Source organism: Prionailurus bengalensis, chromosome B3 (assembly GCF_016509475.1).
Source record: "Prionailurus bengalensis isolate Pbe53 chromosome B3, Fcat_Pben_1.1_paternal_pri, whole genome shotgun sequence".
Lineage (NCBI taxonomy): Eukaryota > Metazoa > Chordata > Mammalia > Carnivora > Felidae > Prionailurus > Prionailurus bengalensis.
The window spans coordinates 62,708,918-62,720,174 of record NC_057355.1 but is presented as its reverse complement, the minus strand read 5'-3'; the positions used below and the strand labels follow the sequence as shown (position 1 = coordinate 62,720,174).

Sequence of the window (11,257 nt, the reverse complement as noted above, 5' to 3'; positions counted from 1 at the left end):
GGTTTTTAATTTTATCATATAAACATAAGAACTAGCTTGTTCCGTTCCCCAAAAAATCTTGCTGTCATTTTTACTGAGATCATGTTATATTAAAGATCAACTAATGGAAAAGCAACATCTTTAAGATATTGAGTCTTCCAATAGTATGCTTTTCTGTTTTGCATCCTTCTTTGATATCTTAAAGTTTCCTTTATATAGGATTTGCACTTTTGTTAAACTGATTCCAAGGCATTTTATATTTTTGTTACAATTTTTAAATTACCATCATAAAGTCAAAATAAATTCAAACCGAAAGTTCAAATAATATACAAAAGAATACAGAGGAAGGCGAAGTCATCCAAAATCTTAGAATTGGGCATCCTTCCACATACTAGGTACTCTTAGCCATGAAGAAGAGCAATGGCTATTGGTAAGGCAACCAAAGGTGACTGTCACGAATCTCATTGGGATTTCTATTGGGAATTTGTTGATGTTGGACAATTTTCAACTTTATAATTTTGAGACCTCTCCTCTGAGAAGATCGTTTTAGAGATTTCTCCATATAAGTCCTGAACATTTCTAAAAGTTTATTCGTAGACATTTATGGGTTTTGTTGCTACTGTGAATGGGATCTTTTTCTTCTATTATATTGTCTAATTAGTTATTAAGACTTATTAAAGGGCTGATCTTTTTATATTTTGTCATTGGTTACACTAATGTACTGTCTTTTGTTTTTTAATATTTAAAAATTTATTTATTTATTTTGAGCAGGGGCGGGGAGGGGCGGGGGAGGGGGGGAGAGGGGAGAGAGAATCCCAAGAAGGCTCCACACGGTGAGCACAGAGCCCAAAGGGAGCTCAAGTTCACAAGCTGTGAGATCCTGACATGAGCCGAAATCAAGAGTCAATTAACCGACTAAGCCACCCAGGCGCCCCTATTATCTTTAATTATTACACCCACTGACACTTCCTGAACAGTAGTAAATAATCGTAGCAATACACAATTTTGTTCTTGATTGATTGATCATTTTTTGTGTGGTTTTTTTTTTTTTTTTTTTTTTGAGACCTAGAGATAGAGCGCACACCAGCAGGGGAGGGGCAGATGGAGAGGGAGAGAAGAAATCCCAAGCAGGTTCTACACCCTGCATGGAGCATAATGAGGGGCTCAATCTCACTATGGTGAGATCATGATCTGAGCCAAAATCAAGAGTTGGACACTTAACCAACTGAGCCATCCAGGTGCCCCAGATTGATATTTAAGTAATCTTTACACCCAAAGTGGGGCTTGAACTCACAAGATCAAGAGTCACATCCTCCTCCTACTGAGCCAGCAAAGGTACCCCTGTTCTTGATTTTAATCAAAGTATTTCTAACAATTTACCGGTAAGCAGACAATGGTAGCTTGCTTGGGATATCCATGTTTTTTTCCTGATCATGCTAAGAAAACATTTAATTCCTTTTTATTCATTTTTTAAAATGTTTTATTTTTGAGAGAGAGTGGAAGTGGGGGAGGGCAGAAACAGAGGGAGACACAGAATCCAAAGCAGGTTTCAGGCTCTGAGCTGTCAGCACAGAACCTGAAGCAGGGCTGGAACCCAAATCCATGAACTGTGAGATCATGACCTGAACTGAAGTCAGTCGCTTAACTGACTGAGTCACCCCAGGGCCCCTCTAATTCCTTTTTACCTTTTCCTCCTCTTAATCAGGAATTTATGTTGAATTTTATTGAATGCTTTTTCAAAATGATGAAATTAACAAAATAAGTTTTCTCCTTGACCTATTAATATGGTCAATTATAATAGATTTCCTAATATTGGATCATCCTTGTACTACTCAATTGGATCATTTGGACATGACAGTGGATTTCCCTTTCTATGCTCCACGCTGCCTATGCCATGAGATTATTTTCCTTGAGACAAAAGATTATGTTTCTGATGATTAAATTTTGGTTTTACTAGAGGTTACTTCCTTGAGATTTCAGATAGGTCATTCAGATTGTAATTTAGGATATATCCAAAATTTTTCTTTTCTTTAATTTTTTTTAAAGTTTATTCATTATTGAGAGACAGAGGGAGACAGAGCATGAGCATGGGAGGGACAGAGAGAGGGGGAAACAGAATCTGAAACAGGCTCCAGGCTCTGAACTGTCAGTACAGAGAACGACATGGGGCTTGAACTCATGAACTGTGAGATCATGATCTGAGCCGAAGTTGGACACTTAACCGACCAAGCCACCCAGGCACCCCTATATCCAAAACTTTTTTTTTTAATGTTTATTTATTTCTGAGACAGAGAGAGACAGAGCACGAGTGGGGGAGGGGCAGAGAGAGAGGAAGAATCAGAAGCAGGCTCCAGGCTCTGAGCTGTCAGCACAGACCCCAACGCAGGACTCGAACTTACAAATCGTGAGATCATGACCTGAGCCAAAGTTGGTTACTCAACCGACTGAGCCACCCAGGTGCCCCTACCCAAAACTTTTCAATCACACATTTATAAATATTCACATGGATTGCTTAAACTGTTAGCAATAAATCTAGCTTTCTTATTTATAAGTGTGTAGTGGCTTGTCTTGGAAGAAACAGAAAACTACTCAAACTGGTTTAAGCAGAAGAAATGGAAGGGACATTTATTGGAACATAGAAGTATCTCATAGTGCTTCTGGGACCCTGAGAAGTTGGAAATATCTGGAAAGCGGTCAGATTTCAGAATTGTTTCTGTCTTACTTTCTCAGTCTCTCAATTTCTTAATCTTTCTACAGATGGGGTTTCTCTGGTTTGACATCCACACAGCCACAGGAATTGGATTTTAATGAAAGGTCAAAGTCACATATTATTTCATTCAGCCAAGAGGGGCTGTGGGTTTGCAGATGTTCTAAGGAAGATGTGTGAAGAATGAGAGGTAAAGGTGGGTATCTCTGGTATGGAAGGCACTTCACTACTATCTCCAGGTACTATCAGTAATCACATAGTTAGGTTGATTCTATCTCCAGAATGCTTCTTGAGTCTGTCATTGCTCCAGCTCAAGCAAGACTTCATCACTTGTCTGAAATATTGCAACAGCTAACAGTTTTTGCTGTCCTTACTTCCCTAAAATCTCTCCTTCACTGCCACAATGATGAGAGGATTAAATAAAAACTTTATGAACTTTAAAGCACTCCACAAATATAAACTAGTAGTTGGGGGGGGGGGGGAACAGATACAAATAAAGTAGTAGTGGGGGGGGGGGCAGGAAGAAAAACAACATAGGACTCCTCTGCTCAAAAACTTTAAATGACTTCCTCATCAACTATAAAGACCAAAAAGTTCCAGACATGTCCTTAAGTTCCCTCATAACCCGAACTAAACGTTAACTTTCCAGTATCAGCGACTCCACGATACTTTTCTTCCCTCACCAGACAATACTATTCCTTGACCATGTCGTTAATTTCCACGCCCAAATTGATATCCTTGCTTCTTTCATCTCCTCTTCTTGGTCCAGGAAACTCCATTCACTCTTTAAAACCAGAATCACAGGGGCGCCTGGGTGGCGCAGTCGGTTAAGCGTCCGACTTCAGCCAGGTCACGATCTCGCGGTCCGTGAGTTCGAGCCCCGCGTCAGGCTCTGGGCTGATGGCTCAGAGCCTGGAGCCCGTTTCCCATTCTGTGTCTCCCTCTCTCTCTGCCCCTCCCCCGTCCATGCTCTGTCTCTCTCTGTCCCAAAAATAAATAAACGTTGAAAAAAAAAATTAAAAAAAAAACCCAGAATCACAGGTCAATCTTTCCAGTAAACCATGATAAAGTTTATCTTCTCAAAATCAATGCCTCCTTCCTCTGGAGTCTTGCAAATCTCCAGTAAAATACCAAGGCTTGATTAACATTTCAGCCATTTTTCTTCCCTTCGCTAGCTTAGTTTTCCACTTCCACCTGTCCACTCGAGCATCCTCAGCCGCATCAACTCCACGGGCCTGGAAAACGCCAGGCTCCGGGAATTTGAGTCAGAAGTTCAGAGCAATCTCAAGCGCCTAACGCTCAGGTTTAGATACTTCACAAGCAAATCAAGAATAGTTCTCTGGGGCCAGGCTTCTCCCCAGAGGGGCTGAGTCACTAAAACAGGCGTGCGCCGGCGGTGCATACTGGGAGATGGAGTCTCCGGACAGCCCCACTACCTCCTGGGAGTTGTAGTCCTCGGTCTGGTAAAAGAAAAGAAGGGGGCGACTCCCAAACTTTGAGTTAGTTTTCAGAGGTAAATGGAAGAGGGAAGTTCATAACATCATGCAAGGTTAAGTTCTCTAGGCTCATCTCTAGGATCGGGAGCAGCGTCCGAAGGGGCTGGAAGGCAGAGCCGAGGAGGGCGGGGAGACGTTACGTTGACGCTGGCGTGACCCAGCCCGAGAATTTGGCGGGATCTCCGAAAGTTGCAGTGCTCCGCGCGCGCTGTGGCCTGAAACCGAGGTCTGAGGAGAGCGGAGACGCACCCGGAGGGACGCAGTTGGGAGCTGAGTTTCGCCTGGGTTGTGTGCAGAAGGCCGGAACAAGGGAGTAGAGAAGTGGGCAGGAAGCGAAGGGGTCTGGAGTCCGTCCCGGCCGGGCGCGGACCGAGCCAGCGGACAGAAGTCGGGGCGCGCAGCCAGTGGGAGCGAGGAGCGCTGCGTACCAGGGTGAGGGTGTTAGGCGCGGACTCGGTTCCTTTTTGCCTCAGGGTAAGTCCCGACCGTAGCCGGCCCCGGGCCTGGCGGGCTCGTGGGGCCAAGTGAGAAAGCGGAGTTGGCGGGGTGGAGCAGGGGCATGCCCGGGCCCAACCCACCGTCAGAGCTTGTGGCGAAAATGGTGGCGGACCCCAGGCTCCAGAGCTGGGAGCGGGGGACCTTTTAGAGGCCTTCGTTTCTAACACCCATTTTATGGGGGGGGGGGGGCAAGAAAGCCGAGATCCAGAGAGGTGTAGTGATTAGATGTCACAGCTGTTTCTGTCCGGGCCAGCGGTTCCGGATCTCTGGTCAGTCCTCTTTCCATGATACCGTATTTTACTTACAAAGTACCAGCCTCCAGTTTCCAAAAAGGTGTTTTCATTACCTAATGGAAGGCCGTTCACGCGATGCCTAGGGAATGGTCCGTAGTGAGGTTTTTTTTACCTTGTAAAGTGAAGTGTAACATTCTTATCGAAAAATGCACAAATCCGAAGTGTACACAGCTCTGTGAATTATTTCAAAAAGAATATACGTGTGTAGTCACCACTCAGGTCAATAGCTAGAATGTTGTCAGCACTCCCAAAGCCTTTCCTGTTACCCCTCTAGTATGTCTCCTTTTCTCTTCAAAGGTAACCACTATATTGACTTTTAATACCATTAACTAAATTTGCCTGTTTGAATTTTTTATGAGTAATCCTGTTTATATTTTTGTGTGTCTGGTTTTCCTCAACATTCTATTGGTTTATATATATGTTTGCATAAGGCAATAGTTCTTTCCTGTTGCTATATTGAATTCCTTATTCATTCTGCCCATGGTGTACATTTGGGTTGTTTCCAGTTTTTGGCTTTTTTTCTTTTCTTTGTCTTTTTATAATTAAGAAAATTAATATTTATTTTAGACAGACACACACACACACACACACACACACACACACACACACACACAGAATCTGAAGCAGGCTCCAGGCTCCTGCTGACAACAGAGAGCCGTAGTAGGGGCTCCAACTCAGGAGCTTTGAGATCATGACCTGAACCGGAGTCGGATGCCTAACCGACTGAGCCACCCAGGTGCCCCAGTTTTGGGCTGTTTTAATGAGAAAGGCTGCTGAGAACATTTCCTGTGTACATTTTGGTGCACGCATGTATGCTTTTCAGTTGATTAGTACAGAGTGTTGAAATTCCTGGTTCATAGCATTTTCTATATTCAGCTTTCACATTTAATGTTAGTTTTGTAAAGTTGTACCAATTTACATTCAAACCAGTAGTGTAGGAGTGTTTAGTTGTTTCACATGCTTGCCAACTCTTGATATTTTCAGTCTATTTAATCTTACCTATTCTGGTGCCATATACTAATATCTCATGGTTTGGATTTTAATTTTCCTGATTATTAATAAGATTAAGCGTTAGTTCCTATGTTTATTGGCCATTTGGATATCTTCTTTCGTGAAGTGCTTGTTCAGATATCTTGTCTTTTTCTATTGGGTTGTCTGTCTTGCTGATTTGAAGTTCTTTATGTATTCTAACGATCAGTTCTTGGTTGTGTAGGTGGTAAATATCTTGTCCCCTAACTATAGTTTGACTTTACATTTTCATTTTCTTTTCTTTTTTAGTTTATTTTATTTGAGAGAGAGGACATGCATATATGCATGTGAGCGAGGGAGGGGGAGAGAGAAAGAGAGAGAATCCTAAACAGGTTCCGTGCTTGATCTCGTGGAAGCATGAGATCATGACCTGAGCTGAGATCAAGAGTCCAAAGCTTAACTGACTGAACCACACAGGCACCCCTGACTTTTTTTTTTTTTTTTTTAGACGTTTATTTATATTGAGACAGAGTAGGAATGGGGCAGAGAGAGGATTCCAAGAGAATCCCGACGCGGGCTTGATCTCCCAAACTGTGAGATTGTGACCTGAGCTGAAATCAAGAGTCTGAAACTTAACTGACTCAGCCACCAGGGGCCCATGACTTTTTCTTTCTTTCTTTCTTTCTTTCTTTCTTTCTTTCTTTCTTTCTTTCTTTCGACTTTTCATTTTTTTAATAGTATCTTTTGATAGAGTCTTAAGATTAAATGTCCAGTTTTTCAGCCTTTTCTTTTTTGGTTATTGCTTTATATATCCGGTTTAAGAAATCTTTATCCTGGGGCACCTGGGTGGCTCAATCAGTTGAGCAACAGACTTAGGATCAGGTCATGATCTCACAGTTTGTGAGTTTAAGCCCCACATCCGGCTCGCTGCTGTCAGCACAAAGCCCACTTCAGATCCTCTGCCCCCCTCCCTTTGCCCCTCCCTCACTTTTGCTCTTTCAAAAATAAAAATAAATTTTAAGAAATCCTTATCCCAAAGTCATGAAGATATCTGCCTGTATTCCAAAAGCTGTTTTACCTCTTACATGAAGATCTGTAATCAAATTGGAAGTTGAGTATGTGTTTTTCTTATTCTGTAAGGCTCTCCCATTAACCCAGCACTGTTTATTGAAAAGTCCATCCTGGAGCACTTGTGTGGCTCAGTCAGTTAAGCATTGGACTCTTGTAGCACCTGGGTGGCTCAGTCAGTTAAGCATCCCACTCTTTTTTTGTTGGTTGATTTTTAATTTTTTTTAATGTTTGTTTATTTTTGAGAGCGAGAGAGAGTACAAACAGGGGAGGTGCAGAGAGGGAGGGAGGCACAGAATCTGAGCTGTCAGCACAGAGCCTGACGTGGGGTTTGAACCCACGAACCATGAGATCATGACCTGAGCCGAAGTCGGATGCTTAACCAACTGAGCCACCCAAGTGCCCCATAAGCATCCCCCTCTTGATTTCAGCTCAGGTCCTGATCTCACAGTTGTAAGTCCCACTTTGAGCTCCATGTTGGGCATAGGCCTGCTTGGGTTTCTCTCTGTCCCTCCCTCTCTTTCCCTCCCCTACTTGTGAGCTCTCTTTCAAAATAAATGAATAAACCTAAAAAAAGGAAAAGAAAAGACCATCCTTTATTACTCTGCAGTTTCATCTTTTTCATAAATTATGAATGTTTGCATTCAGGTGATTCTGATATTTAGCATTATCATAGACACACATTATGCTGAACCTGCCATCTAAGAGATCTGCATCTGAAATAATCAAGAACAAATGGTCATCTCTGCTGGGGCACCTGGGTGGCTCAGTGGGTTAAGCTTCTGACTTTAGCCCAGGTCATGATCTCATGGTTTGTGTGCTATCATCACAGAGCCAGGTGCCTGCTTCAGGTTCTGTGTCTCCTCTCTCTGCCCCTCCCCTGCTTGCTCTCTCTCTCTCTCTCTCTCTCTCTGCCCCCCTCTCAAAAATAAACATTAAAAAGAATAAATGGTCCTCTCAAAAGAAGACATACATATGGCAAACACACATGAAAATGTGCTCAAATGACTAATCAGGGAAATGCAAATCAAAACCACAATGATACAGCATGTCAGAATGGCTAAAATTAAAAACATAAGAGGGACTCATCTGACTCTTGATTTTGGCTTAGGGTATGATCTCACTGTTGGTGGGATTGAGCCCCACTTCTAGCTCTGCACTGACAGTGCAGAGGCTGCTTAGTATTCTCTCTTTCTCTGCCCCCCTCTGCTTGTACTTGTTCTGTCTCTCCCTCTCAAAATAAACTTAAAAAGGAAGAAAAGAAATAGGGGAGCCTGGCAGGCTCAGTCAGGGGAGCATGTAACTTTTGTTCTCACAGTTGTTAATTCGAGTCCCACGTTAGGTGTAGAGATTGCTTAAAAATAAAATCTTAAAAAATAATCGTAACAAGTGTTGGTGAGGATGTGGAGAAAAAGGAACCCTCCTGCCCTGTTGGTAGGAATGTAAATTAGTGCAGATACTGTGGAAAACAGTATAGAGGTTCCTCAAAAATTGAAAATAGAAATGCCATATGATTCAGTGATTCCACTACTGGGCATTTACCCAAAGAAAACAAAAAAACCCTACTAACTTGAAAAAATATATGCACCCCAGTGTTTATTGCAGCATTATTTGCAATAGCCAAGATATGGAAGCAACCCAAGTGTCCATCCATACATGAATGGATAAAGTGGATGTAGTATGTAGTATGTATATGTGTGTGTGCATGTGTGTGTGTGTATGTATACACACACACACACACGCACACACACAGTGGAATATTACTCAGACTTTAAGAAGATCTTCCCGTTTGCAGCAATATGGGGGGACCTAAAGGGTACTATGCTGAATGAAATAAGTCCTACAGAGAAAGACAAGTATGCTATGATTTCATTTATATGTGGGATCTAAAAAACAAAAATAAACAAAAAGCAGAAACAGACCCATAAATACAGAGAACATATTGATGGCTCCCAGAAGGGAGGAGTAGGGATAGGCAAAATGGATGAAGGTGAATGGGAGGTGCAGGCTTCCAGTTATGGAATAAATCACAGGAATAAAAGGTACAGCGTAGGGAATATAGTCAGTGGTATTATAATAGTGTTGTATGGTGTCAGATGGTAGCTATACCTGTGGTGAGCTTAGCATAGTATAGAGTTGTCAGATCACTACGTTGTATACTTGAAACTAATGTGACACTGTATGTTAACTATATTTCAGTTTTAGAAAAAGGAAAAAGAGGGGCACCCGGGTGGCTCAGTTGGTTAAGTGTCCAACTTCAGCTCAGGTCATGATCTCCCACTCCGTGAGTTTGGGCCCCACGTCGGGCTCTGCTGGCAGCTCAGAGCCTGGAGCCTGCTTTGGATTCTGTGTCTCCCTCTCTTTCTGCCCCTCCCCTGTTCATGCTCTGTCTCTCTCTGTCTCAAAAATAAATAAAAACAATAAGTAAGTAAGTAAATAAATAAATAAATAAATAAAGGAAAAAGAACAAATGGTCATCTTTTGTCCATTCTTGAAGAATGGAGATTTCATATGTGTTATCCTTTGAGTTAAATTAATCCTGATTTAAATTGTCCAGATTGTTTTGGTGTGATTTAAGTTCATTTATTCTTGTGAACATTAAGACTTTTCACTCTTACTAACACATCTGAAGATCATGAAAAATTTTTGTTCTCAGTTCTTTTCATCCTGAGCAATCTTAACTCTTTTATCATAATAACCTGACTAGGTATAGGCCTATTGCTCATATGGAAGATTTCAGACTGAGCAGGGTACTTGAATGTTATTTATTCACTTAGGCATTCACTGAAGTCTGGAATGATTAAAATGGTGATATTTAAATTTCGAATTTCATACATTACTATTAGAAGCAGAATATGTGACTACAAGTTATCCTTGGCTAAGATGGGAAGTATGTCTCTCATTTCAGCCCACTGTCTTATCACTGGCTTATGGATAGTCATTCTGTACCTTCGTTTCACTCCTGTCCCACCACCCCCAATCCCTACTTGCTGGAAGGGAACAATGGAATAAGATTCGGCCCCTACCTTCCTACCTATGAAGCAGGGGAGCTGGGGATATAGTTGGTCTAGTTAAGCTGTGCATCATTATGAAGCAGACTAGTTCTGGCTCCTCCTAAACTCTTTTTGATACAACTAGCTAGGTGGAAGGGAAAGGGTGATGAAATATATGTTCGTTTTCCTGCCGTGGGTAGGTCAGTGATTAGACCAAAAGCCTAACAAATAATTCTTCAGAGATTTATTGCAAAACTAAGTTTACAGTTCTGTACTCTCTGGCCGTCTGTATTTTTCAGTATTGAATGCTGAGTAATGGCTATGCAAATGCAGCTTGAAGCAAATGCAGATACTTCAGTGGAAGAAGAGAGCTTTGGCCCACAACCTATATCTCGATTAGAGGTATGTGCTTTGTTGCTAATTTTGAGATTATAATGCAGGATTAGTGTCTTCTACCTGTTGGGAGAAATCACAGGTTTTACATAAACCATTGGTTTATTGCCTAAGGCCAAGACCTAAATTGGAGTTTTTAGAAATACTGTCAAGGATCCTGTGGAAAGCTTAACATGGTTGCTAAGCATGTCTGGCCAGATCTTTTTTGTTAAGAATTCTTCTACTTTATCATTTTTCTTTCTCAGAGTTGCGTTGTCAAAACCTAAGGAGTCTATGGGTCCCATGATGGAGTCTCTGTGATGTTTATACTACATATGAAATTGCTATCCAGGGAATTACAGTGGCCTGGGCCAGCTCTGCAGGGAAAAGAGAGGACCATTCTCTCTCCATTGACCCGTATCTGCTGAAGTTACTAGCAAGACAGCTGTCATGATCAGAGAGAAGCACTTGTGGTTATTAAGGTATAAGAGCCAAGGTCCAATTCAGGACTGCACAAGAGCATCAAGTACCAGAGCTGCGGCCTTGTACTATTTCTTCCCATTGTGCAGAGGCCCCGGTGTGAGTGCAGCTGACATAGGCTGAAAGAAGTAGGAGGGAAAGCAGAGAAAGCTTTCATTCTTCTCTTTACACATATTCCTATCATCCCCAGCTAAGCTTCAAGACTCCAGAAGTTAATTTAAATAGGTTTGTGTTAAACATTACAGGGTTCAGAGTCAACTTTTGTTACCATGAGCATCCTTATACCGACATATGGGTTTTGCTTATTGCTTAAATATTAGTAGAGCTTGTTTCTATGGACAGATAATATTCTCTCCCCTCTCTCAAACCTTCCCTGACCTGCAAATACATGCATATTCTGCC

At 42.0% G+C, this 11,257-nt stretch overlaps 1 protein-coding gene across 2 annotated transcripts in view; it reads left to right on the top strand.

Moving 5' to 3' along the window:
- The first annotated feature begins 4,153 nt into the window (after positions 1-4,153).
- RAD51 (RAD51 recombinase) overlaps positions 4,154-11,257 on the top strand; it is a 33,739-nt gene continuing 26,635 nt past the window's right edge. The window contains exons 1-2 of one of the 2 annotated variants that reach the window (XM_043555644.1): positions 4,154-4,614; positions 10,303-10,405. In XM_043555644.1, coding sequence (XP_043411579.1) covers positions 10,319-10,405 — 87 coding nt within the window. In that variant the 5' untranslated portion in view covers positions 4,154-4,614; positions 10,303-10,318. Of the gene's footprint in view, positions 4,657-10,302; positions 10,406-11,257 lie in introns of both variants that reach the window. The other variant, XM_043555643.1, reaches the window with a different exon arrangement.